The sequence below is a fragment of the Symphalangus syndactylus genome, chromosome X, assembly GCF_028878055.3.
Source record: "Symphalangus syndactylus isolate Jambi chromosome X, NHGRI_mSymSyn1-v2.1_pri, whole genome shotgun sequence".
NCBI classification, from domain to species: domain Eukaryota; kingdom Metazoa; phylum Chordata; class Mammalia; order Primates; family Hylobatidae; genus Symphalangus; species Symphalangus syndactylus.
In genome coordinates this window covers 77984070-78011858 of record NC_072447.2, presented here as the reverse complement: position 1 = coordinate 78011858, position 27789 = coordinate 77984070, and the positions used below count along the sequence as shown (strand labels likewise).

At 45.0% G+C, this 27789-nt stretch overlaps 2 protein-coding genes across 3 annotated transcripts; one reads left to right on the top strand and one right to left on the bottom strand.

The window, feature by feature from the left end:
• Positions 1 to 67: 67 nt before the first annotated feature.
• Positions 68 to 20261, bottom strand: ARR3 (arrestin 3). The gene is made up of 19 exons (XM_063634583.1): positions 20213 to 20261; positions 15362 to 15426; positions 14844 to 14969; positions 12511 to 12548; positions 12212 to 12242; positions 12001 to 12061; positions 11760 to 11804; positions 5628 to 5827; positions 5417 to 5476; positions 5173 to 5240; positions 4380 to 4515; positions 4109 to 4193; positions 3771 to 3843; positions 3265 to 3402; positions 1626 to 1709; positions 1322 to 1345; positions 1089 to 1141; positions 800 to 809; positions 68 to 232 (listed from the first exon to the last, which is right to left on the bottom strand). The coding sequence occupies exons 1-19, from the start codon at positions 20259 to 20261 to the stop codon at positions 142 to 144; spliced, it is 1437 nt and encodes a 478-aa protein (XP_063490653.1). The 3' UTR covers positions 68 to 141.
• P2RY4 (pyrimidinergic receptor P2Y4) lies at positions 1144 to 27716 on the top strand. Of its 2 annotated transcripts, XM_063635131.1 has the most exons (3): positions 1144 to 1157; positions 22282 to 23328; positions 26211 to 27716. In XM_063635131.1, exons 2-3 carry the CDS (start codon positions 22289 to 22291, stop codon positions 26269 to 26271), a joined length of 1101 nt encoding a protein of 366 aa, XP_063491201.1. In that variant the 5' UTR covers positions 1144 to 1157; positions 22282 to 22288; the 3' UTR covers positions 26272 to 27716. The 2 variants fall into 2 exon arrangements, with proteins under 2 accessions (XP_063491201.1, XP_055122816.1); XM_055266841.2 differs by lacking the exon at positions 26211 to 27716 and having other exon boundaries at positions 22282 to 23386.
• Positions 27717 to 27789: the final 73 nt, after the last annotated feature.

The window sequence follows — 27789 nt, the reverse complement described above, 5'->3', positions numbered from 1 at the left end:
TGGGGAAGATTGTTCTCAGTAGTTCCATGACCCTCCAGGAAGAGGAAATAGGCAAGAGATCGCCAGGCACATCTGAACAAACTGATTTATTAGAGTGTTACAGTGGGGGCTCCCACACAGACGGGCACCAGAGCGAGGTGCTCAGCTCCCCTCATCTCCCTCGGCCTCCACAGCCTTCTGGCTCTCCTCCTCGCCTTTCCGCGTGAACTCCTCGATGACTATGTCCTCAGAGCTTGCAGAAGCAGCAGAAGAGAATGGAGGGTTAGGAACCCCTTTCTGGGTGTCCTCCGTGTCCACTCTTTTTTCCTGATCCCAGAAAAGTGATCCCCTCCCTGCTTCCCAGGTAGGCTCCTCGGCCCCGTCTTGGTGTCCCCACTTTTCCATCAGCCACTCTGGCTTGTTTCCTTTCATTCCTGCCCAAATTTCCCAGCACAAAGGTCCCCCAGGAGCACTGAAAGGGACATAAGGATGAGGGGTGGGAAGGAGGGAAGGTATCAAAGAATGAAAGATGAAAGAAGTAAGGGTGAGCGGGTGGGGGAAAAGGAAAGAGAAAAATGGGAAGGGGATGAGGGGGAAGGATGATTCCAACAAGAGCAGAAGGTGGAGGGCGGGGGGATGCAGAAAGGGAAAGGAGGGCATATGAAAAGCACCGAACTGTGACACGAAGCTAAGCCATATGTTTCCACTGCACATGTATTGAAAGCACCCCAGTGAAGCATTTTCACATTTCTATCGTCATAACATGGAGGGTGGCAATGGGAAGAGGGGAATGGGGCTTCCCAATCTTGTATTCCATTACCTAGCGGCCTCTGTAGCAAGCATGGAGAGGGAGGGAAAAAAATGGAGCTGAAGCTGATTAGGGGCTCTTCGTTTCCCTGAAGAAGTATCTTTACTTTCTCCCCCCACTTCCCAATCCTTCGTCTCCAGCACACACAACACACACACTTACCCTGAAAACCTAGACACCCAGCCTACCTATTGCTATTCCATCCCCAGGCAAACTGCTAGTCTCCAATTCATGAGATCAGAATGGTTTGGACCCCAGCCCTCAGGACAACCGTTCCTGTGAGTTCCACCTGGTCACTCACCATGAGATGGCTTCGGATGGATCAGGACCAAGGGTAGCTCCACACCAACATCGCTGCAAGGATCCCAAGGTGGAGTTACATCTCCTCTCTCTACAAGCCCAATCCCTGAACCTCCCTCCCTTAGTTTTCCAGTCTTTGGATGCCCTCAGACCATCTGGAATCAATCATTATTTTGTTCTCCTTATCCCCTTGTCCTCTTCTTGCCCAAGTCCCCCCACCCCACAGTCTCTCACCTGGCTGTCAGGTCTCCTAGGATGCTGTGGGTAGAATGACACCCAAAATTAGCAGCGGAAAATAGAGAAGGGGCAACCTAGTTTCACTAGGGGATGAGGGATTATAAGACCTAATGAGCCAGCCACAGAATGGGTTTCTGGAAGGGAAAGTGACTTGCTCACTGAGCTCACAGGTTTGGGAACCTGGTCTGGGAGAAGGGGTGGGGAATGGTTTGATTGGGTCAATCTAACTGGGAGAAAAACAGAGGCAAAAAGCCCTTGACTCCTCAGCCCCTGCCTAGACAGACCCAGAACCCTCACTTACCCACCACAGGACACCATCAGGTTGACTCTGACTTTGTAGGACACCAGGATCCCCAGCAGCTCTTTGTCCATTCCCGGTCTAATACTGGAGGTTGTAGTATTCGTTTTGGGGTGTTTGGGGGCATGAGGAGTAATTCATTCAGTCCCCAGTCTCTTCTCATGCATTCCTATCACCACACCCTATTATGTTTAGTCTTATCCCAGAATATCTCCCAGGCTCTAACCTCTCCTACCCATTGAGACCACATTTCTCTTCCTGACATTAACTTTTACCATGTCACTCTCTGCTCAAGAGCCTACCTTTTGAATATAACAACTACTCTGCCTGACTTTCAAGACCCCTAACAACCTTGCCCTATCTAGCCTCTCTAACCTTTTCTGCCCTAACTCCTGGGATACAACCTAAGCAGACCCATCTTCTCTCCGTGATCAGAACATGCCATGTGGATTCCCACCTTCTAGCCTTTGTCCATGCTGTGTCCCTAGTCTACAATGCTCCTTTTTTTCCTCTGTTGGTATCCAGATCCTTCACATTCTTCAAGATCTAGCTCATTCTACCTCCTCCAGGAAGCCCTCACCAGCTCTCCTGGCTTCTTTTAACTTTGTTGCACTTTTACTCTGAACCACGTGTACTAACATTTAACTGTTGGGTTGTATTTGCATCTCTCTTTGTTCCTCATCTAGGCCATAAATTGAATGAAGGCAGAGACTGTCTTAAACTTCTTTATATTCTCCACATTGCTTAGCATAGGAAAGAGCATGTAATAGGGGTTCAGTAAAAAACCCACTGATTGAAAAATAAGACAGTGAAAGCTGTATGAGCTTGAGAAAATCTCTTCATTGCTCTGGGCTGCTGATCTCTTACATATAAAATAATGCAGTTTGGATGATTTCTAAGGGTATTTCTAGCAATAACGGTCCATAGCTACTTGATTGATAAGACGTATGGAGAGATGGAGGGATTACACTTGACAGATGGTGGCAGGTGGTTTTTGGTGGAAGACACATCTAACACTAGGGCCTCCGAAGGCACAGGACCAAGTGAATGACTTCCTGGAATTCTATTAATTCCTGTTGCATCATTTTCCTTTTTTGTCCTCCTTTTCCTCCATTCCTCATCTCCTAGTCTTCTACTCCATCTTTATTTTTTCTAGAGAGTAGCTTCTGTAGAGATCACAGTATTCAGAGCCAGATGACATGTGATATAATCCTGTCTACGTCTACCACTTATCAGCTATGCCACTTTAAATGAGTTCCTTCTTCTCTCTGAGCCTCAGGGTCCTTAAGTGTAAAAGGGAATAAGAACACCTATCCAGGCTACTTTAGTGGGATTCTCACAAAGATAACATAGTACATATGTCGGACCTTTGTGAACTGTGAAATCTTATACAACATAAGGATTGTTTTCCTCTCCATGTTTTCCTTTTTTTCTGCCGCTGACCTAAGCCTGCCGTTGGTCCCACAGGAATTATTGAGCTTGCTGCAGGCCCTTAGGCCTGGAGGAGTCTCAGAACACTGCTCTAGAGACACTTTAAAAAACAGGCAGGCTTTACTGAACATGAAACCTCAGAGCTGTAAATGTAGCATGTGGAATGGTTGAGGGGTAGGAAATGGAGGCTGAGAGTTATATTTGAGCTTACATTGTGCTAGAGGCCAGGTTGGTATCTTCATGCTTAAGTTTGCCATCCAGTGCCAGGCCCCGTTTCTGGCAGCTGGCAGCCAGGATTGGGGTTACTGCAAAGCTCTGGGAGAAGCTGGAATTAGCAGCTACAGTCTCCCTACAAAAGAAGAACAAGAGAAGAATTTAGGCTGGGCTTGCTGACTAAGCATACTTTTACTCCCAAGAGTATCTTGTACAAGATTATACAAGAACCTACTGGAGTATCCAAGAGAGGTGACATGTTTAACTGTGAAGACTGGGAGGAATTAGTTCTGGTGGGAAATCCTTATGCCCCTGCCCTCGCTCAGCATCATGATGGGACTCCTGGGGGTAAGTTGCATCCCCTCCATCTAGTTCTCCTGGGAATCCCTCCCTGGAATCTTCCACCACCCTTTCCCCCCCCGCCAACCCTCTCAACTGCCTCCTGGACCTCTTCCCACCACCCCACCCCTTGGCTCTCTGGCCCTAGCCCCAACACCAGCTCACGTGAATTCCTGAATGAACACAGTCTTGGTGTACTTGTCTAGTGAATACAGGACAACATCTGTGATCTGGTCAACTGAACAAGCCAGGAAAAGCACATGATTATAATCAGTCAGTCATCCTTGAGACCCCAGCTCAGTGTCCTTAGATGTGACCTTATACGTAGGCACACTATACATGATGCAGTAAGACATGCTCATTGACAAAACAAGATATGCATTTTGACAAGCCCATGTTAGAGGGAAAGCCTGGATGAATGCAGACAGGTAAGTGAGGCAGAGTTTTGGGAAAAGACCTGTGGCTTTGGGACTGGGTGCACAGGGATGGGAAAAGAAACTCACCTGAAATCTTGATTTTTTTGATGACTTTGTTGGTGCAGTTGTTGATAGAAACATTGACAGAGATGGGTTCTCCGTGGTAGTGAACCTAAAGCAGGAGGACGGACCCATGTCAAGGCTGGAGGAAAAATGCGCAGATGGAGACCTAGAACCCCTGCTTCCTTAGCACTATTGCCACCCTGGCTCCCATCTGTGCCTGCCCAAGTAGGAAATCAGTGAAGAAAGGGCATCAGAGGGGTTCTGGGGTGGGAAGTAAAAAGTGGGGATCACAAACCTCCCTGTCCATCCAGGCCTGGAGTTGTAGGGGCTGAGCTGACAGAAGGAAGCGGCGGATGGTCTGGGCTGAGGGGCCAGGGCCTGCCTCCGGTGGTGCAAATTGTACTTTCCGGACAACCAGCCGCACATAGTCTCTGAGCAGAGACCAAGGGATTAGCCAGAGCGTCCTCCTTTCAGACTCACAGACCTCTCCCATGCCACCCCCATAGTCCAATCGTTGCTTAAGAATGGGAGCAGGGGAAGGCCTCCCTCAGAGAACTCCTCTAGTCCCTTAATGTAAGTATGTAGACCAAAGGTTATTAAACTATGGCCCACTGGCCAAATCTGGCCTGATGCCTGTTTTCCTATGGCCCACAAGCTGAGAATGGTTATATTACATTTGTAAATGGTTGAAATAAATCAAAGAACAATGCTATTTTATGACATGTGGACATTACATGAAATTCAAATTTCAGTGTCCATAAGTAAAGTTCTATTGGACACACAGCCACACTCATTCATTTCTATACTATCTGTGGCTGCGTTTGCACTACAACAGCAGAGTTGAGTAGTTGCAACAGAGACTATAGGGCTCAAAAAGCCAAATATTTCCTTTTTTGGCCCATTATAGAAAAGTTTGCTGACCCCTGCCCTAGATCAAAGAAGGTAAGTCAGAGGGGACTCAGAACCGGGCGTCACTGGTGGCGATGATGCTGTGGAGGTTAGAAGTGGGGCTATTTCTGTCATGAGAGCAGGATCTGTTTCCTGGCAGAGGCTGGAGGCAGGGATTTTGGGGGACAGCCAAAGAATACCTCTTGGAGACTGTCTCCTCTGGGTTTTCTGCACAGAAACTCTTCACTTCAAAGTCAATCCCACAGGGCTGTAAAGGGACAAGGGCAAAGAGAGCTCATTTCCAGTGCTGTCCTCCCTTCCTCATGGGCCTATAAGAAAATGCCTGACCTCTTTCCTTAGCTGTCCGTTTCTTCAGTCTTGACTGTCCCACTGTTCCTCTTCCCTGGCACTACCTATCCCTCTTTCTTAGAACCCAGTCCTCACCTTTCCTGAATCTTCAGGACCTGGCTGCAGTGTCACAGAACAGGGCAGGTTGGTCACCATCTAGGGGACAAAAAGGAGATCAGAAAAGAAGTAGAAAAGAATACAAACAAATACAAAAGAAATAGGGAACCCTCTCCCTTGTTGTCCTTCTTGAGCTTCCTCTCTTAATCTTCCCTGGAGACCTTGCCTGCCCAGGGCTTGGGGTCAGTACCTGCAGGGTAAAGGGGTAGGCATTGTCCCCTAGCTTGTGCAGCAGTCGCTCCTGTAGGACTGTGAGGGGCCCCTGAGGGCTGCTGGATTCAGCTGGGACCACTTGCAGGGTCTGCACATACAGATCTTTTCGGAACGTCAGACCAATCACTTCCAAGTCATCACGGCCATAGCGAAAGGCACATGTCAACATGACAAACACTGCAGGCATAGGAGGAAGAGAGTGGTCTGTCAGGCCTGAGTGGGAAGGGGAATCTTAACTGGGTCAAGAAGACACAGAGAGGTGATGTAATATCGAAGGCTGGCTGGGCGCGGTGGCTCACGCCTGTAATCCCAGCACTTTGGGAGGCCGAGGTGGGTGGATCACGAGGTCAGGAGATAGAAACCATCCTGGCTAACACAATGAAACTCCGTCTCTACTAAAAAAAAATTACAAAATATTAGCCTGGCTTGGTGGTGCGCGCCTGTAGTCCCAGCTACTTGGAGGGCTGAGGCAGGAGAACGGCATGAACCCAGGAGGTGGAGCTTGCAGTGAGCCGAGATCGTGTCACTGCCCTTCAGCCTGGGCGACAGAGCAAGACTCCGTCTCAAAAAAAAAAAAAAGATCGAAGGCTATGGGCACAAATGAAAAGATTCTTAATACATTTGACTGCAGTAAGATTTATGTTAAAAGTCTTTATAAACGAAGACTTCTTTATATTCAAAGTCTTTATAAACAAAGAAAAAAATGGAAAGCCTGGGAGAAAATCTTTGCAACACACATAACACACTGAAGTTTAGTGTCCAAAATATATAAGGACTCCCACGCATCAACAATAATACCAGTATAAAAGTGTGCAAAGAATGTGAATAGGCCCTTGCAGAAGTGTGCAAAGAATGTGAAGGAATGGCCAATAACATATGAAAACATGTTTAGTCTCATGAGTAATCAGATAAATGCAAATTAAAACCACAACGAGGTAAGATTTCACACCCATCAGATTGTCAAAAAATTTTAAATCTGACAACACTACGTGTTGATGAAGATGTGGAGCAAAAGGAGTTCTTACATACTGCTGGTGGGAGTATTAATGCAACCAATTTGGAAGACTATTTGGGATTATCCAGTAAAATTAAATCTGCTCGTAGTGTATGACCTAATAAGTTGACTTTAAAGGAGCTTTTGTTCATGTTTACAAAGAGATACATATGATAGTGGCCATTGCATCAACATTTGTCAGAACATAAAACTGGAGATAATCTAAAAATCTATCAACAGGAGAATGGATAAAAAATTTGTGGTATATTCACATAATGGAATACTAAACCAAGGTTAGAATAAATGAACTAGAACTTCAAAGAATGCCCTATGGTTTGTATGTGGCCTCTCCATAACTCAGGAGTTGAAACTTGATGGCCATTGTGATGGTATTAAGATGGCCATTAAGAGGTGATTAGATCATGGGGCTTCTTTGTTCATGAATTCCTTTATGAATGGGATTAAGACCCTTATAAAGGAGATCTTTTGCCCTTCCACCTTCCACCATGTGAGGACACGATGTTTCTCCCCTCTGGAGGATGCAGCAATAAGGCACCATCTTGGAAGGAGAGAGCAGCCGTCATCAGACAACAGAACCTGCTAGAGCCTTGATCTTGGACTTCCCAGCTTTCAGAATTGTGAGAAAATAAATTTCTGTTCTTTATAAATTACCTAGTCTCAGGTATTTTGCTGTAGCAGCACAAACAGACTAAGACCTGTGCCAACATGGTTAAATCTCAAAAGCTATTGAACAAGGCTGGGCACGGTAGCTCACGCCTGTAATCCCAGCACACTTTGGGAGGCCTAGATGGGCAGATTGCTTGAGGACAGGAGTTCGAGACCAGCCTGGCCAACATGGTGAAAACCCATCTCTACTAAAATACAAAAATTAGCCAGGCATGGTGGCATACACCTGTAACTCCAGCTACTCAGGAGGCTGAGGCAGGAGAATCGCTTAAACTCGGGAGGCGGAGGTTGCAGTGAACTGAGATTGCACCACTGCCCTCCAGTGGGAGTGACAGAGTGAGACTCTGTCTCAAAAAAAAAAAAAAAAAAAAAAAAAAAAAAACTACTGAACAAAAAATCTAGCTGCAGAATGATAGGTACAGTATGTTACCGCTTATATAAAGTTTAAAAGCATGTAGGACAATATCAAAGTTGATCATAGACACATAAATATGGAGTAGAAGTATGGAGCCATCAAGAGAATAATAAACACCAAATTCAGGATAGTCGTTATCTGGGGAGGGAGGAGAGAAAGAGGAGAAGGATTAAGTAGGGAGGGAGGGAGGCAAACTGGATCAGGGAAGGACACACAGGAGGCTTTAGTTTGTTTCTGTAATTCTTTTTAAACCTTGGTGATGAGTACAGGGTATTCATTATATAATTCTCTATGCCTTGATAAATATTTTATCATGAAAAAGAGAAACAATAATATTTAGGGTCAGAATACCTGGACTTGAATAGGACTTGCACAAATCCCTTGATTTCTCTGGGTCTCAGTTATTACACCTATCAATAATAGGACTGCTCTAGTAACTCTACATATGCCATTTAGACCTCAAAACAACCCTCTGAAGTATTATTATCTCCACTTTAGAGGCAAAGAAAGTGAGCTCAGAGCTGTTAAGCAATGGTTCAGGATTTCAACCCAGGCTTGTCTGACTCCAAAGCTCAGGCTCATAGGTGCTCAACTTAACTCACAGGACGGTTGTGAGGAGTTGATGTATTCGAAATCCCTTTGGAGGCCGGGCACAGTGGCTCACGCCTGTAATCCCAGCACTTTGGGAGGCTCAGGCGGGCGGATAGCCTGAGGTCGGGAGTTCGAGTCCAGCCTGGCCCACATGGTGAAACCCTGTCTTTACTAAAAACACAAAAATTAACCGGGCGTGGTGGTGGGCACCTGTAATCCCAGCTACTCAGGAGGCTGAAGCAGGAGAATCACTTGAACCCAGGAGGTGGGGGTTGCTGTTAGCTGACATCGCACCACTGCACTCCAGCCTGGGCAACAGAGCAAGTCTCCATCTCAAAAAAAAAAAAAAAAAATGGAATCCTTTTGGAAACTTCAAAATAATTATAGATGTGGATGATGATGATGATGATATTGACAGAAATGGAAGAGTTATAATTGAACTCATACTTTGTAACAGGTATCTAAGATTTGAAAGAAATCAAGTGAGAGGCAGATGGAAATCATCCGAAATGCGCTAATGGAATGTAGAATGGAGTAGAGAGGGATACCTGTCCAAGTACAGGGTGACAGAGGTTGAGGCAAGGAAAGATGTAGAACAGGAATGGATAACCTTATTTCTATCAGGGGCTCTGACCCAAAGAAAAAAAAAAACTACCAACAGCAGCACTTGAGTAGAAAGCAACTTATTTTAGTATTTTTAAGAACTCAAAACATCAAACACCAGATTATTTGCTTTTAAAACTGAGAATGAGGAAAATGAACCTATATTCAAAAGATATAGCAAAGCCTGAAAGTATTGATAATATCAGTGTTTATAAGGACTGGGGCAATATGAGAAGCCTCATGCACTGCAGGAGTGAGATTTAATTGGTATAAGCATTTTAGAGGGCAATTTGACAATAGGTATAGAAAGCTTTAAAAATGTGTGAATGCCTTTTGGCCATTAATTCCTCTTCTAGGCACTTAGAAAGAAATAGTTGAACAAGTATGAAAAGGATGTGCATTACAGGGCGTCGTGGTATCCCCATACGATATAGTACTAGGCAACTTAAAAAGTTATAGATTTGTATATATTGACATAGGTTTAAAAAGGTAAAATATTATTTTTAGTATAGCATTTTTAGTGAAAATATAGATATGTTTGCACAGAAAATATGAATAAATAAGATCAAAGGTTAGTGATTAAAGATGGTAAGGTTACACAGTCTCTCCTTCATCTATGTTTTCTAATTTTTCTACAATGGAGACAAACCTAATAATTTTCAAAAGATACAACAAATAGATTCACCTTGGTTCTCAATTATGGCCAATTATAGTGCGAGAAAGGAGAGAGAAAGAAAGGAAAATAAGGCACAAAGGAAAGGAAAAAGACAGAAAGTAAAAAGGAGAGGAAAAGAGGTGGCTGGTAGGAGGCAGGGTGAGAGAAGAAATGAAAAAGATGAGGAATGAGACAGAAAAAAGGTCAGGATGGGCGAGGCAGAAGGGGATCTAGTAGCACCTGAGGTAAGGATGTTAATCAGATGACTTGTTCTTGGAATCACTTTCTGTTCCTGTGTTGGGAAGGCAGCAGACTAAGACATCAACTGCATCACGCAACTCCTACCCCCAACTGAAGCTCTAATTGGCTCTCTAGCAGTTTCGAATCGTCCTTTTTTTTGCATGCTAGGAAATAGCTTGTTTTTATTTTCTTTTAAAGTCAGTATCTATTCTAAAGTTATTAATGTATAGTTGTGTTTATTCTACAAAATATATGTTAATTGTCTGAACATCAGAAAATACAAACAAAAAGACAAATCAAAGCTCCACCATAATATATCATGTTCCACAGATAACTACTGTTAATATCTGTTATGCGTGCTTCTCAACTTTGTCTGTTGCTATAATTGAACACAAGACCACCTTAGGTATTTTTTACTTTTCTCTCATTGCCTTTTTGAAGTTAAACTTTGTATTTTGAGATCATTGTAGAGTCACATGCAGTTGTAAGAAATAATACAGAGAGAGATTCCAGATAGATTTTTGTTAAACAACAATTCGTTCACACCACCACATATACTGCCTTATCACTGGCGTTTATCACTCCACAGTATAGAGTAAGCATATTTTACATCCACAAATGTACCTTGATAGAAAAACACATTAGAAAATATGATGCAAACAAGTCAATATTCATAGAGGTAACAAACCATATTGAAAAACTAAGAATAAACAAGAAATATGCACAACTTAAATGAAAAGTAATATAAAACTCTACTAAGGGGACATAAAAGAAGATTAGAATAAAAGGAAAAATGCATTCTCTTCCTGGAACAACATATATTTTTAACTAATGATTTCTTTCCATAGCTTGTGAAGATTTTGTAGAAATGTGAAAAAATGATTTAGGTTTTAGAAATGTAGAATACTTGGGAACCTTAAATAAGTTGATTAATTTATGAGTCTAGCCCAAAGTTCCTCTGATACTTAAAACCGACTTGATTGCTTATTCACACTGCTTAATCTGAGAGATTTAGGCTACTTTATTCTCCAATATCTAACAGTTACATCTGAACTGGTATTCATCAACCCATTCAGAGCCTTTTTCAAATCAAACCCAATTTTCAGTCTAGTTGGATCACAGTGGGGTTAATCCATAGTGAGAATTAAAAGGAAAAAAAAGCAGCAAAAAAAAAAAAAAAAAAATCAGCATAATCTTGATCTGTAATACTGCTGCCAGAATAATGTTTCTTACTGTTACTTCCTATGGTTGTTGTTTTGTTTCTTTGTTTGGGATTTTTTTTTTCTTGAATAAAAGGTCAGGCAGTTTCCCTACACAAAAAAAGGAGATGGAAAGACGTATACCAGAGGTTACAAAATGGCAGCCTGAAGGTCACATCTAGCCAACAGAAAAAAAAAAGTTTATAATCTATCCAGGCTTCTAAAGTCTTTTAGTGAGTTGCTGACATTTGAAAATCAGGAAATTTGCATTAAAATATGGATTTCTGACTTATTGGATCATTCTATAGGCAGTCTAAGATCCAGATCAATAGCCAAGCAGGGGCACCACCAGTAATAATAGAGAAAATCTGAAATTCTGAAAGAAGCTATTTTAATTTCAGCACAAGTGTAAGTTTTATGTAATTTTGAAAAATAAAATTTAATTTATGCTTTAGATATTTACTTTGAATATTATTTGGGTAAGGGGGCACCATAATCTTTTCACACTTTGGGCCTCTAAAAGTCTTATTTTGAGCTTCGTTTACAGTTCCTCGTTAACAATTAGAAAATTTGGCCACACTGGGCTGGAATTCCCAGTTGTCAGCCTCCACCAGAGAAGGCATTCGCAGTTCCTGCCACTTTCTGGTTTTCTTGTACTCTGGTGCAATCCACTCATCGGGCTACCTGTCTGAAACATACAAAGACCAACAAGGATTTCCACTTACACTTTCGACCTTTTAAGTACTCAGGATCAACCAGGACTACACCATCTGTGGAGAGAAGGACAGACAGCACTTTGGTCAGGAAAAACTCTCAGACTATGAAATAGAAGATGATCCCTGAAATGGTTCTTCCCGTTCTTCCCTTTAATTTGCCTCCTTTTCTGAACGGTCTTTCCTGGACTTTCTTTTACTCCCTAGTTTCCATTCCTCTTTCCCCAGGCTTCCCTTTTTTGGACTCACTGACCAATGGGTTCCACCGTGTCCACATGGTCCACGAAGTCCCGTTTCCCCAGGTAGATGGAGAGCTGTTGTGGAACAACTTCCCATGTTATTCTCACAATCATTTTTGAATGGATTCCCCCGAAGCCCCCAACCCAGACCCCTGAGACCTTGAAGGATGTACCCACCTATCCCTTTTGCCCTCTCATTTGCCCAGCTGGGCCAGGTTCTCTCACCTTCCCACTGGAGCTGGTCTTCTTAAACACCCTATGGGGAGAAAACCAGAAAGAGGATGGAGAGGGGGATTGGAAGTGCAGGGAAGAGGAAATAAGGGAATTGGGGAGAAAAAGAAATATTCTTAGGGTTAGGAGAAGAGGCTCCAGGAGCATAGGATGGGGCAAATGTAGAGATAATTGGGGTAGAATCCAAGGACACAAGTTAGGGAGAAATTGGAAATCCCCCTACCCCAAAGGGAAATACTTGGATTGGGGTAGGGAGCAATTCACAGGTTCAGAGGATTAGAAGGAGTTCTTACTTGGACATGTTGGCTATATAGTTGATGATGAGCCTTTTCTGGGAAAAGAGAAAGAAGAAAGGCTCAATCATTTCATTTCTATTCTTCTCACCCCGCTCCAGCATACCACCCATATACACCTAGTGTGATGTAACCTTTCCTCCTTAGACAGACACCTCACCCACATCAAGTACCTCCTATTCTCCCTTCTGCCAAGGGTACTTCTTCAGCCATATTCTTGCCCATCTTGGGCAAGAGGGGAAAAAAAACCTTCCCATTTTGTACAAATCATTGACTAACCATACTATGTATTCTCCAGAAAGGGCCAAACTTCCTAGAATGGCTGGGGAACTCTTGAGAACCCTCAGAGAGAAGGAACTTCTCTGGAAAGAGGCTGGACAGAGGCTTCCATCCAGAAAAGTGTGAGAAAAATGTGTTTCTTGGTCTGTATGAGGCTAGACATCCCCTGGCACACACTAGGTGCCAAGACATGTTTGTTGGATGCATGAATGAGTGAATGAGTGAATGGACAAATCAATGGATTCTGTCTCCTTCTGCTCCTGCAATGGATCCTGAACCTGAGTTCACCTCATGATGGCCTTGACTCTCAACAAAGAAGGGAGAAAAGTGTGAGAGAGAAGGGGTTGGTGCCTTCATGCTCTCAGTTTTTGGTGACAGAAGTCTCTATGGAGGTTGAAAGTCCTCCTTGAACCAACTCGTCCCTCTCATTGCCTTTCCTAGATTTTCCCATCCTTATCCCCATCCAGGTCCCCAGGGGCTAGGCCTTTGGATGGGAATCCTTAGAGAGAGGGAGATGTCTCTCTAGTGCTTTCCTTTGATGCTTACTGAGCCTGGCCCAGGGGGTGAGCTTAGGGGAGCTTCCAGAGGTCTTTGGAGGGTCTCTAGGCCTTAATGTCTATAGGCTATGTCAGGAAGGGTGTCCCTCAACTGCTGCCTGATATATTAAGGGGGATGCTAAGAGCAAGGGATATAGGGCTTAGTATGGGCTAGAAGTAGAGGGCTTTGGAATATTACCTGGGGAGAGAGATGAAGTTCACATCAGTCTCCAGCTCTGGTTGCTATGCCTGCCTCCCCAGCCTCTTATACCCACAGTCCTCTGAGTGTTTTGATTGGTGGGGGTCATCGGAAAAGAATAAGGTTCTTGGCGGGGGGGGCATGAAACACTGCTATAAATAGTTCAAGTGCCAAGAGTTTGGAAAGCAGATTAGTGCCTAAAAGATTAGTGGCTAAAAGATTAGCAGGCTATTGCTGCTGGGACAGAGTGGGGGTAGGAGGTTGATTCTGATGATGTTAAAGGCAGGGGAGTTTGAGAAGGGTAACTTCAGGATTTTGGCCTTGTGAGGCCTTGAACCTGAGAACTGGGATCAAAGTGGAGTTGGAGGTCTTAAAGGTGAAGCATGGTGGGGGATTGAAATGGGAGGGCTCAAAGTGTAGGCCTTTGTGTTTTTGAAAGGAATACCTTGTGTCCCACTCCAATCTCTAGATCAGTGGCTCCAGGCCACACAAAAGCCAAGGGTATGGCAAAGAGTACCTCGTCCCCAGCCCCCACCACTTTGGGACATTGGACTTTTGAAGCTGATGTTTAGAAACCCTGATTATCCCAGCTTATGTGCACAGCAGGAGTCAATCTCCTGTAGGTAGTGGGGGCAGGAGTGGTGGAGGGGGATCTGAGTGCATTGAGCTGTGTGTGCACATGTCTGTGAGCCTTGGACTTCTCTTCTCGTTGGAGAGGAAGGTAATATAAGATTCCCAACCCAGGGACAGGTTCTTCTGGCAGGACATGCATGTGGAGGGAATAGGTGGTTGACATCTGTATCACCCCTACCTGGGGTAAACCTCCTCACCCCAGCTCTTGACTCTGTCCAATCCCTGAAACTAAGTCCATGCTCTAAGCAGCTTCTCTTGCCTTGTGTGACCGCTCACGGAATTAGAGATATTTCTGTCTCTTCAGCTGCCAGGACCCCCACAATGGCAACAACAAAGTAATCTTCCTTTCTTGACTGTCCTTCCCACAGGGCCTAGGCTCAGGCTTCACGGGCATAGAAAATGTAGAGACAGAATCTACAAGCTATAGGGTTTCAGGACTCTGACCTCCTTCACCTCCCCTTACTTATCTATAGACACAGCCCTCAACCCCAGCCCCCACAATGTGGTGTCCATTCCTCAGAGGATGGCTATGGCTATGGCTCAGCGGGCTGGGCAGGGCCTTCCCTAACTCCTGCCCCTCACTGAGGGCCCTGGACAGCTGTCCCATATTCTCTTTGCACAGTTCACAGTGTCAGCCCCTGCCATTCCTAGCCAATATGCATCTCAGGGCCTGGTTGTTTAGTTACCATAACTCTCTCCTTCTCAGGGGCTTTCAGATAGTGCAAGAAGCCCAGATTCTGCAGGTACCACAGTGGGATAGGAACTGATGCTGGACATACAGGAAAGACTTGTATACATGCCAAGGTTGGTGTCTGCGAGGAAGGCGAAAAGTCGGAATAAATCTACTTTTCGTGCCAGACATGGCAATATTCAATGGCAGGAGAGGAAGGCCTCTCTTCTTGTATGCTATTTTCATCATTCAGGAAACCTTTCCCAGATCTCTAGAATGACTAGTGGTCAGCCTGTTTTTGTCTTTAGACCCACACTAGAGGCTCCTACCTCCCTTTTAGGTACTCAATCCCGCTTATCTTCTCTTTCTACTCAGATCCATGGGCCTCTCAGTAGGAAAAGAGTAGATCTGCTAGGTCTTTAATTCATTATTATGATGGAATGTAAATCATTACTCTTTTCCAGAAGTTTGTGCATTTCCTGACTGAGGTAAAATTCACAAATCTTAACTGCAGCTCAATGAATTTTTACCTACTGTGGCAAGCTGAATTATGCCCCTAAAGATGTCAGGTCTTAATCCCGGGAACCGATGAACGTTACCTTATATGAAAAAGAGACTTTACAGATGTGAATAAATTAAGGATCTTGAAATAGGGAGATTATTCTGGATTATCCAGGTGGGCCCTAATGTAATCACCAGTCTCTTTATGAGAGAGGGGCAGAGAGAGTTTTGACTCTGAGATAGGAGGCACTATGAGGCCTGAAGCAAGATGTTAGGCTGCTGGCTTTGAAGATGGAGGAAGGGGCCATGAGCCAAGGAATGCAAGGAATACAGCTCTAGAAGCTGGAAAAGACAAATAAATTGATTCTCCCCTAAAGTCTTTCATGGCTGCAAGATGGCTGTTCCTGCTCAGGCATGGCCCTGCTGAAACCTTGATTTTGGCCCATTGAAACTGATTTTGGACTTCTGACCTCCAGAACTGTAAGAGAAGAACTGTGCCTTGTTTTAAGTCACCAAGTCTGTGGTAATTTGTTACAGCATCCATAGGAAACTAATACACCTGCATAAATGTGCATATAACCACCACCCAGGTTAAGATACAGAACATTTCCATCCCCCCAGAAAATTTCTTTGTGCCTCTTTCCAGTTAGTAGCTTCCCAAAGAGAACTGTCACCAGTTTTGCTTTGACCTGGAATACTTGCATTTTACAAGGATGCAACAGTAAGTAGGCAAAGGAATGCATAGCTAATGGAGTTTCTGGCCCCTATAATACATGGGTGGAAGAAATATTTTTAGGTCCTTACCCACCCTCATTCTGTACACCCGGATGATATCCGCAACCAGACCTTCCAGTTAGAAAATGATGATCAGATCTCTGCATGAGGAAGGAGTGGGTTATTCAGTAAAAGGTTGTAGCAGACAGAATTGCTTACCAACTCAATAGTCATCTCCCTCTTCCTCCTTGTGGAAAGAATCCCCATTTTTAAGGTAATTCATCCTCCTCCGCATGGGTCTGTGCTCCTCTATGCCAGTCATGGTCGTTTTATACCCCTTGCCAGTGATCAGCTTAGTTACAGGCATGGTGAAATTCAGGCCACTGTGATGTGAGAGGAGGTATGCTGGAGAGATTCTGGGAAAGGTTTCTTGAATGATAAAAATAAGCATACAGGAAGAGGCCTTCCTCTTTTACCACTGAATATTGCCATGTCTGGAAACAATGCCTGACCGGCAATAGCCACCTTGTGACCATGAAAGTTGCTAAATAACAGCTGAGGTTTGCAAATCAGAAAGATGGAAAGAATCAGGATTTTTTAATGACATTGTTGAACTGCTGAATTAATCAGCTCCAAAGCCACCCACTACTGAACTTATATGCAAGATAATATATTTCCTTTTTTAAAAACAGTCATCTAAGTTGGGATTTTCTGTTATTGCAACTGAAAACATAGCAAAAGATTCAAGTGGGATGTGGATGAGGCATTAACTCAGTGGGGGAGGACGGAACGGAGATAGATGGATTAAATCGCAGAAACAGATTTCCTGTGCTGTCCTAGGTGCTGAACAAACTAGTCCTAGTCTCCACTCTAACGTTGTTAACAGCCTTGCTGGAGATAAAGTTGGACATGTAGAAAGACAAAAAGGGCACACTACAGAGAATACATATGGACGAAGTTAACTTGTGTACAACCATGTGGAGCCAGTCACTTTCCGATGATTTTATTAGTAAGTTTAGACATCCAGGGCTTCAGATCACCACTCCTTTCCATTGAGATTGAGTGACTGTCTTGTTCCAGTTACTCTCAGCAGGTAATTCCATTTGTTCACTTCATAAAGAAAATTCAGCCAATTGGAGTGGGCCTCACACCTTCCAAATACACCTATACTTTAATTCTCAATAACGACAATTAGGGCACTCTGCTGGGTTCCTTACATGCATTGCTTCATTGTCTTCTCACAACAAGCTAGGTGCTAGCATCCTCATTCTACATATGAGGAAATGGAGGTTCAGAAAGACTTATCCATAGTCACAGCTGGCAGGCGATGGAGCCAGAGTTCAACCCTAGGTCTGTCTGACTCCAAGCCTGCATTTTTTCCACTATATCACTTACCTTCCCTCCCTCATTTTCTTCCCTCTCCCTCCCTTCCTACCTTTATTCCTCCTTTCCCCCCTCCCTCCCTCCTTCCCTCCTTCTCTCCCTTCCTTCCTTCCTTCTTTTCCTCCTAACTCAGAGAAAGAGATTAGAAATCATGCCTCTTCCCCCTTTCCTTCTTAAAGCCCCAAGGAAACAGAAAACCTTGCAAAGAAACTGTCATCAAGACAATTGTGAATATTAGATGTGAAGGGCCAGGAGGGAGAGGACTGGAGCAAACTGGAGGAGTAGGGCAATGGAAGGGTGTCAGCAATAATGGTATTTGTACATCTTATTTATCTCTGTCAGGGGAAAATAGTAAACTTTTCCTGCATACTAAATTCCAGACGTCAGTGAGATACCCAAATGTGTGTGTCCTATAGCAAACAACATATATAGGGCTTAGATTATAGATGTGGGAACCATTCAGTTCAACAAATTATAATTAAGTCATTCATTCATTCAACAACTATTATTGAACACTTACTTTGTGCAAGGTACTTGTTTTCTTAACTCTGAATTGGAAGGCATTTTTTAGGGGACAGCAGAGAATATAATTTGAAAGAAAATATCTAGAACATATGTTATAATAACTTTACCTGGAAGGCTATGGGAAAGACAGAGGTAACATGAGGTACATGTTCTCAAGGAGCTCTGGTTCTGATATGGGGGTGGGAGGATCAGGAGGAGATGGCCAAAAACACAAATGAGTATAATTCTAGGCTGCCTGTGGTATGTGCCATCTCTATAGAAATCAAATGTGATACGAGTGTGAGAGAAGGACAGATGCATTTTGACTAGAGAGAGATCTGTATGCTGGAGTCTCTTGGCCATTACAATTTTTGATAACCTCTGAGTCATAGTTAAAATCATGAGAATGGATGTTCCAAGAGAGAAGGGGAAGAGAGGGTGGGGGTAGGGGGGAGAGAGATGGTGGAGAGGGAGAGAGAGGAGAGGAGAGGAGAGGAGAGGAGAGGAGAGGAGAGGAGAGGAGAGGAGAGGAGAGGAGAGGAGAGGAGAGGAGAGGAGAGGAGAGGAGAGGATCTTTGGGGGAAGGCTCACGTGTGGGGGAAGTAGGGCAAAAAAGAGCCAGGGAAGGGGCCAGAAGGAACATCCGGAGGAAGAGGAGAACCGGAGTAAAGCAAAGTCACAGGAACCAAAGTAAAGAAGAGTTTCACAGAAGAGAGTGAGGCTGATCCGCTGCATTCCATTCCTCTTGGCCCCGGGTGAGGACAGTAAAAGCCAGGCAGCGGTGCCAGTTGGGGAAGGTTGGGAGAGGTCTTTTCCTGAAATAGCCACTGGGCGGCAGTGGTGGCAGCAGCAGCAGCTGCAGCTGTGTCGGGACATGCAGAAACGTAGCAGAGCTAAGTCAGGAGAAATGTAGCAGAGGTAAACCAGCCTGAAGCAGTAGGAGCAGGAAGCTGGCTCAGGCTGGGGCTTCTCTAGTGTAGCACTTCTCCTTGGGTGTACACCAAACTTCAAAACACGCTTGTCCACCTCTGCAGAGGCCAGGTTCATTCCTGGGAGCAAAGCAATAACAAAAAACACCTTATAAACTTGCAGCATTTTGTGGTTCACAAAGTGCTTCCACACCTGTTAATCAATTCAATATTCAGGAAACCCTAAAAAGATTGGCATTATTATTCCCATTTCACTGGCGAAGAATGGAAGTTACAAAGAGGCACCCAGGCTCACATAACTAATAAGTGGAAGAGCAAGGATTTAAACACCAGTCCGTCTGGCTTCAAAAATTTGGGCCTCCTATGTAATGTCACAGTAGTCAGCTGTCCAGGACTCAGGTTATGACTGTGTCCTTCACTGCTACCTTTTATTCCACCCCTTACTCTGCCAGAGAGCAAAGATCTTCAGTTTCCCCATCTAGGTTTCTGGGCTTTCTGAGCTATCTAGACTCTAGATTCTAGAAGTCCGCCTCCTCCTGTCACTCCCAGGATCCAGCTGGGTGACATTCTCAGGACCTGAGGATCAAGTAAGTTCAGAGTCCCCATTGCTTCTCAGCTCAATGCAGAGTGGATTCTGCTCCAGCCTGCTCACCCCTCCCCAAAGTCACTGCTTACCTCATCCTCAGAGTCCTCCAGACCGGGTTTGCCTCTAGTGCCTAAGACATACTTACGGAGGCTCAGTTGGCTTCAGGAGCCCCAGATCCTGAGCTGCTGGCAATTCCCTACACTAGGCTCTCAAACATCTGGGCTTGCTCTCTGTGCACCTTCTCCACTATATTCAGACCAAGTCTCTGGGAGTGATCAAGAGAGACAAGGGGTACTGTATAGAAAGGGGTAGAGTCTGTATGGGAAATGTATTGGCTAGTATCCTTAAGGAGGCATGCACTGTCTCCTGGCCATCCCCTCTTACATGTATAATAGGCATCTCAAAATTTACACGCTTAAAAGTGAACTCCCAATCTTTCCCCGAAACCCACTCCTATCTCTGTCAACAGTAACTCTATTCTTCCAGTTGCTCAGGCCGGATATTTTGGAGTAATTTTTGACTCTTCTTTCTCTTATACCACACATCAGTAAATCTTGCTGTCCCTACTTAAAAAAATCTATCCAGAATTTGACCACTTCTCATCATCTCCACCACTGTGATCCAAGCTACCATCATCTCTATCAGCAATAGCCTCTTGACTGGTCTTCCCCCTGTACCTCCAGCCCTGCAGTCTATTCGCAATATAGAGCTGGCCAGTGAGCCTTCTAAAATGTAAGATGACACCTCTCTTCTCTAAACCCTAAGTGCCTTCCCGTTCACCAAAGAGTCCTTTACAACGGCCTCCAAGGACCGTCATGATCTGGTCCCTGCCAAACTGTCTGACCTCATTTTTTACTTTTCCCCTTCTCACAACACCTGGGCTTTATTCAAAAGTCACCCTTAATATTTATTTGTTTATAGACAGGGTCTTGCTTTGTCATTCAGGCTGGAGTGCAGAGGTCTGATCATAGTTCACTGCAACCTCAAACTGCTGGGCTCAAGCGATCCTCCTACTTCAGGCTCCCAAAGCACTGGGATTACAGGTGTGAGCCGCTGTGCCTGGTTTCATTCCTAATATTTAAAACAACAACCCTCTCTATTACCCTTTTCCTTCCCTCTTTAATTTTTCTCCATAATGATGATCACAATCTACATATTTTACTTATTAATTTTATTATCCCCCAGTAATATGTAAGCACCATTAGGGTGGGAGTTTTTGTCTATTTTGTCCACTCCTAAGGAACTACCAGTAACTAGAACTGGACCAGGCAAAAGTAGGCTCTCAGTAAATATTTGTGGTTTTAAAAAAATTATTTATATTTGAGACAGGGTCTCACTTTGTCACCCAGACTGGAGTGCAGTGGCGCAATCACAGCTCACCGCAGCCTCAGCGTCCGAGGTTCAAGCACTTCTCCTGTCTCAGCCCCCCATGTCGCTGGGACATCAGGTGCATGCCACCACGCCCAACTAATTTGTTGTACTTCTGTAGAGACAGGGTTTTGCCACGTTGTCCAGGCTTGTCTTGAACTCCTGAGCTCAAGAGATCTGCCTGCCTCTGTCTCCCATAAATATTTGTTGATTCTTTCCTGGATCATAGCCAGTGGCTTAGAGAGGCAACTTAAGCATAGCAATTAAGTTATGGATGCTAGAGCCTGATCCAAAGGCAGGCCTGCCTTGGTTCAAATCTTGACTCTACCACTAACTAGCAAGACACCTAAACTTTCTGTGCCTTCATTTTTTCATCAGCAAAGCAGAGACAATAATAGTACCTAGTTCATAGAGAGCCTATGGGGTCATTAATAAGTATAAAGCACTTAGAAAAATGCCTGTCACATAGTAAGTGCTATATAAGCATTCGTTGTAATTATATGCATACGAGATTTATATTAAATATCAGTAGTTTAGATTTTCTAAAATCTTTCAATGTGTTGTCTTGCACTTGCCCATGTGAAAATTCGTTTCCCATGTTTCTGCTCACTTACACAGACTTGTATGATCCCCCTGTAATCTATCTCCAGGGGCCTGGCTCTTCATCGGTAAACTTGGATGTTTCCTGGTGTTCTCCCTCCTGCAGTCATTTCAAAGCTGTTAAATAGTAATCTTGCTGGGCCCCAGTTTCCCAATCTGTACAATGAGTGGGTTGGACTAGGTCATCGTAAAGGGCTTTTCTAACTCTTTCCATCTCCCAGATGGGAGGAGGAACAGGCCCCACCTCCAACTCCACCTCCTTGGATATGCCCTCTGGCTGCCAAGGGGAAGGGTGACAGAGTCAGCTGAGCTCAGCTTCAAGGGGACCAGGTAGGAGACGTGCCAACGTTCTTGGGCAAGGGTGGCAATATGGCTCCTGGGCTGTAGGCAGGCAGTGGGGAAGGTGTCATAGGTAAATGTCATCTGGAGACACTGTGACCAGGGCACTAGGAGAGGTGAAGGTACTGTAGGGAGAGACACTCCTCTTCCAGGGATACAGCTGTGATGACGAGTCAGAAGACACTTTGGGTCTGGGTATCTTCCCACTTTGGATAGTGCTGGGAGGCCTCCACCCTCTTCAGCCAGCCAGGCTCTTAGGGACAGACTGAGCTGCAGAGTGAGAACAACCCAAACACACGGGCTGCCTGCCTGAGCCTCAGCACTGCCTGCTGCCCACCACTTCTCAAGCTGGACCAAGGAAGCTTGGGTAGGGGCCAGGCTAGCCCGAGTGCACCCAGATGCACTTCTGTCAGCTCTCCCTAGTGCTTCAACCACTGCTCTCCCTGCTGTCTGCTTTTTTTGCTCCAGCTCAGGGATGGGGGTGGGCAGGGAAATCCTGCCACCCTCACTTCTCCCCTTTCCATCTCCAGGGGGGCCATGGCCAGTACAGAGTCCTCGCTGTTGAGATCCCTAGGCCTCAGCCCAGGTCCTGGCAGCAGTGAGGTGGAGCTGGACTGTTGGTTCGATGAGGATTTCAAGTTCATCCTGCTGCCTGTGAGCTATGCAGTTGTGTTTGTGCTGGGCTTGGGCCTTAACGCTCCAACCCTATGGCTCTTCATCTTCCGCCTCCGACCCTGGGATGCAACGACCACCTACATGTTCCACCTGGCATTGTCAGACACTTTGTATGTGCTGTCGCTGCCCACCCTCATCTACTATTATGCAGCCCACAACCACTGGCCCTTTGGCACTGAGATCTGCAAGTTCGTCCGCTTTCTTTTCTATTGGAACCTCTACTGCAGCGTCCTTTTCCTCACCTGCATCAGCGTGCACCGCTACCTGGGCATCTGCCACCCACTTCGGGCACTACGCTGGGGACGCCCTCGCCTCACAGGCCTTCTCTGCCTGGCAGTTTGGTTGGTCGTAGCCGGCTGCCTCGTGCCCAACCTGTTCTTCGTCACAACCAGCACCAAAGGGACCACCGTCCTGTGCCATGACACCACTCGGCCTGAAGAGTTCGACCACTATGTGCACTTCAGCTCAGCGGTCATGGGGCTGCTCTTTGGCATGCCCTGCCTGGTCACTCTTGTTTGCTATGGACTCATGGCCCGTCGCCTATATCAGCCCTTGCCAGGCGCTGCACAGTCGTCTTCTCGCCTCCGCTCCCTCCGCACCATAGCTGTGGTGCTGACCGTCTTCGCTGTCTGCTTCGTGCCTTTCCACATCACCCGCACCGTTTACTACCTGGCCAGGCTGTTGGAAGCTGACTGCCGAGTGCTGAACATTGTCAACGTGGTCTACAAAGTGACTCGGCCCCTGGCCAGTGCCAACAGCTGCCTGGATCCTGTGCTCTACATGCTCACTGGGGACAAATATCGACGTCAGCTCCGTCAGCTCTGTGCTGGTGGCAAGCCCCAGCCCCGCACGGCTGCCTCTTCCCTGGCACTAGTGTCCCTGCCTGAGGATAGCAGCTGCAGGTGGGCGGCCACCCCCCAGGACAGTAGCTGCTCTACTCCTAGGGCAGATAGATTGTAACACGGGAAGCCGGGAAGTGAGAGAAAAGGGGATGAGTGGAGGGCAGAGGTGAGGGAACCCAATAATGATACCTGGTAAGGCGCTTCCTCCTCTTTTCCAGGCTCTGGAGAGAAGCCCTCACCCTGAGGGTTGCAGGGAGGCAGGGATATCATGAGTGACCTCGTCTCTCATAACCGCTTCAGTTGCCGACCCTTTTTTAGCCAATGCCAATCTTCTACTCCTTTCTCGTTGTTTCTGTCCCTTCCTGGGGCCATTGGTCCTACAATCTTCCTGAAAATCTTCCCCAGTCCTCTTTCCCTGTCCCATTTCCCCCGCAGCCTCCTATAGCATGTGTTTCTCCAGCCAGACCAGAGCATTCAGCTGAAGGGGTGGATCAGGCAGAGTCATCTCAGGATTGGCCTGACATATCTGATGGTGATAACCAGAATCAGGAAGTGGAGGCAACTTCCATATCACAGATGCTGAGGATGTGCCATATGTAGCACCCACACCGACTTCCTGGTTCTCCCTCAAAGACAGCATAGTCTTGCTTACCAACATGCTGGAATAGGGTGTGATCCCAGGGAGCCTGCCTGTCACAGTCCCCGCATGTAGCTGGGGGCCTGACACTGTTGAACTGGTGTGCAGCATGAATTCAAGTCCTGTGATAGGGTGGGGAGTTTAGCTGATAACAGCCTTTGGGACAGGAATGGGACTGGACCTTCTTTATGATGTTTGCTGAGAACATGTATATGACAGCTCTCCTGTACTTAACAAAAGGACAAGTGAATGGCTCAGACTGAGGGGGTGGAGCTCTCACGTCTACGCCTGTAAGTTCCAGCATTGAGGAGTAGAGCAGATTTGTGCAGAGGAAGGTGGTGACAAGAATTGACGCCTGGAGCTAGTGTTTCACTCATCTCTTCCCTTTCTCTAGGTCCTGCCCCAAATAAATGATAAATCTGTCACCAGCTCTTTCAGATCAGGCTTCAGGACTTTGAGGCCAGGGTGGAGCACTAGGACTGGGAAGGTTCTTTTTAAAGTTTCCCACCCATTCATTGCTTCTCTCTTCCAGTGCCATCTTAGCACTCACAGGCTTATTGGATCAAGTTGCAGAGGGGAGGGGGGTGCATTGGAAATTGAGAAGCTAACCCCTAAGCCTTGGGAAGTAAGAATTTCTTGGCAGGCATTCTTGAGAAGGGTGGGCTCACACTTACAGGCCTTCTCCCTTTGAAATCACCTTCCAGCCTGTTGGTCTCCTGAGTCAGACCCCAGCCTTGCCTTTCTTTTTTTTTTTTCCCACCCTTGCTGACCTGTCTCTGATCTCTTACTTATCTAATGATACCAACTTCTTATTGGCTTCTAAGGGTCTCTCTCTGTAGAGTAGGGCTGGGGCTGGACTGAAGGAAAAAAAATGACTTCAGTTCCCCTAAATTTCCCTTTTTGTATTTTGAAAGGCTCCCACTTTCTCCCTAGATATCCAGGACCTTCTTGCTATGCAGGACTCCTGCCATTAGGAGTAAATTTACCGGCTTTTTTCTCCTCTTCTTACTAGTTCTCCCAGCCTCACAGCCACTGTTGCATACACTGTTCCTCATCTGCACTCTCTTCCTTTTATTCCTATGACCATGGCCTCTTTGCCCATCACCTCCCCCAACCTGCTGTCCCCACCCAATAAAGCTGCTCTTTCCATCCCAAGTGACTCAGCCTCCTCCATTTCCTCAGTCTATTTAACTCCCATATGCTTAATCGAGATGAACTTTCTGGTCTGTTACTTTAGGGCTGTCTTCCCTTGTACTTTAGCTTTAAACACCTTGACTTTCACCTTGGGCCAATCTCCTTTCTTCTAGGACTGGAGGAAATTGCAGATGAAGCCAGAGGACAAGGCTGGCTTGACCCACTAAAACTTCACATCCTGGAACTTTGCCTAAGCTCTCATTCCTCTTAGCCTGGTGTGTTCCTAGTGAACATTCCACAGCAGCTGTTTCCTGTCTTTTCCACCTCCACAAGTCCCCAAATTCATCTCCTTCTTGTGATCTCTTAAGAGAGTTACCTTGCCTCCTGCAAAACTGAGAAGCTCTAATGCTTCATCTTCCAGTTATCATTCATGATAACTACTCTATATTTGCCCTGTCTTTCTCCCTTTCTTCCCTGAAGTTCCAGAATAAGAGGTGGTCCCCTTTCTTATTCCTTTGTTTACCTCTCTTCATTATTTCAAATCTCTTCTATTACCTATTTTATCCCATCTTAAAAACAAACAAACAAACAAAAAAAAAACAAAGCATTATCACTGACACCTTAACCCTGCTGTCGTTTGTCTTTTCTTTTCTTTTTTTTTTTTTTTTTTTTTTTTTTGAGACGGAGTCTTGCTCTGTCACCCAGGCTGTAGTACAGTGGCACAATTCTCAGCTCACTGCAACCTTCACTTCCCGGGTTCAAGTGATTCTCCTGCCTCAGCCTCCCGAGTAGCTGGGATTACAGGCACACATCACCACGCCTGGCTGATTTTTGTATGTTTAGTAGAGACAGGATTGCATCATGTTGGCCAGGCTGGTCTCGAACTTCTGACCTTAAGTGATCTGCCCACCTCAGCCTCCCAAAGTGCTGGGATTACAGGCATGAGCTACCACGCCTGGCCTAGAAACCTTTTATTGTAAATATTCTCCCTGGTTGCTATAGTCTTTCATATCTATTATTTCAATTGCCTCATAAAATTACACCTGTCAGTAGATTACATTTTATTTGACTATTCCCCTATTATTGAATATTTAGATATATTTCAATTTTTCTGTGCTTTGAACATCTTAATGTGTATGACTTTTTTTCTTCTTTGTAATTCTGTCTCTAGGACAAATTCCCAGGAGTGGTATTACCAGACCAAAGAGCATGAATGTTTTTATGGATCGTGATTGCCGAAAGGACTGCAAAAGTTTTCAACACCACAATGACATATGAGTTGTTCCAGTTCCCTTGCAGTGCTAGCATTGGACTTTAGAAGAAATCTTTTTAGATGGTTTAACATTATTTTCATATTTTTTCATTTCTTTGATTACTCATGGGATTGAACTCTTTCCCATATGTTTACTCTTTGCATCTTTCTTCAATTGGCACCCTAGTGGTATTCTTATATATCTAAATGTATTTTTTACTTAATATACATGCTATCCCTTTGTCATTATTTGATGTAAATATTTATCTTATTTATTGTGATACTTTTAATTTTAGTTCCTTATTTTATCCTCTTGTTTTAGAATTTCTCTCCTCATGCTTTTATCTCTTTGATTACTTTCTATCTCCTTTGCTGACTTCTCTTTTGCTCCTTAAGTAAATGGCATTCCTGAGATCGGTCACAGAGTCATAGCATTTGGGGATTATTTAATGCCCTTTGTTCATCAGACTATTGATTTTGCCTTGGAGAAAACATACATGCAGGTGACTCATAGTCCTTGAGAGTACCTCAGAGATCATATAGGGTCTGTGCACCCCCTCACTTTACGGTGAAGGAAACAGGCCCAGAGAGGTGGCTTGCTCATGACTCAGTAAGTTAGTGGCAGAGAAGAGGCAAAGTCCCAGGTCTCCTGACTCCCAGAGCTCCATTATATACCATTACACCAAGCCAACTCAATTCTAGGCCTTCCCTTCTCCCAACCTCCACCTCTACATCTTCAATTGCCTACTACACAGTTTCACTTGGACCTTCCATTGTTACTTCCAACCCAAGATGTCAAAAGCAAAACTCCCTGAACCAGTGTTTCTACCTGTCTTGCTAATTTCTGTTCATGGCGTCTTCTTTCTTCAAGTCAGCTAGGCTTGAAAACTCTCAGGCAAGTTCAACTCTTGTCTCTCCCTATTTCACAGGTTCTGACATTTCTTTTTTTTTTTTTTATTATTATACTTTAGGGTTTTAGGGTACATATGCACAATGTGCAGGTTTGTTACATATGTATCCATGTGCCATGTTGATTTCCTGCACCCATTAACTCGTCATTTAGCATTAGGTGTATCTCCTAATGCTGTCCCTCCCCCCTCCCCCCACCCCACAACAGTCCCCAGAGTGTGATGTTCCTCTTCCTGTGTCCATGAGTTCTCATTGTTCAATTCCCACCTATGAGTGAGAACATGCGGTGTTTGGTTTTTTGTCCTTGCGATAGTTTACTGAGAATGATGTTTTCCAGTTTCATCCATGTCCCTACAAAGGACACGAACTCATCATTTTTTATGGCTGCATAGTATTCCATGGTGTATATGTGCCACATTTTCTTAATCCAGTCTATCGTTGTTGGACATTTGGGTTGGTTCCAACTCTTTGCTATTGTGAATAGTGCCGCAATAAACATACGTGTGCATGTGTCTTTATAGCAGCATGATTTATAGTCCTTTGGGTATATACCCAGTAATGGGATGGCTGGGTCAAATGGTATTTCTAG

What these genes read in the sequence shown, in the direction of transcription:
- ARR3 (XM_063634583.1), bottom strand. Translation starts at nt 20,261, where the DNA reads ATGACGGTCCTTGGAGGCCGTTGTAAAGGACTCTTTGGTGAACGGGAA. An exon ending in GAGGAGACAGTCTCCAAGAG is followed by an intron (nt 4,516 to 5,172) that starts GTATTCTTTGGC and finishes GTCTCTGCTCAG; the next exon opens with AGACTATGTGCGGCTGGTTG. An exon ending in GTGTTCATTCAGGAATTCAC is followed by an intron (nt 3,403 to 3,770) that starts GTGAGCTGGTGT and finishes CTTCTTTTGTAG; the next exon opens with GGAGACTGTAGCTGCTAATT.
- P2RY4 (XM_063635131.1), top strand. Translation starts at nt 22,289, where the DNA reads ATGGCCAGTACAGAGTCCTCGCTGTTGAGATCCCTAGGCCTCAGCCCA. An exon ending in CCTGAGGATAGCAGCTGCAG is followed by an intron (nt 23,329 to 26,210) that starts GTGGGCGGCCAC and finishes TTCTGTCTCTAG; the next exon opens with GACAAATTCCCAGGAGTGGT.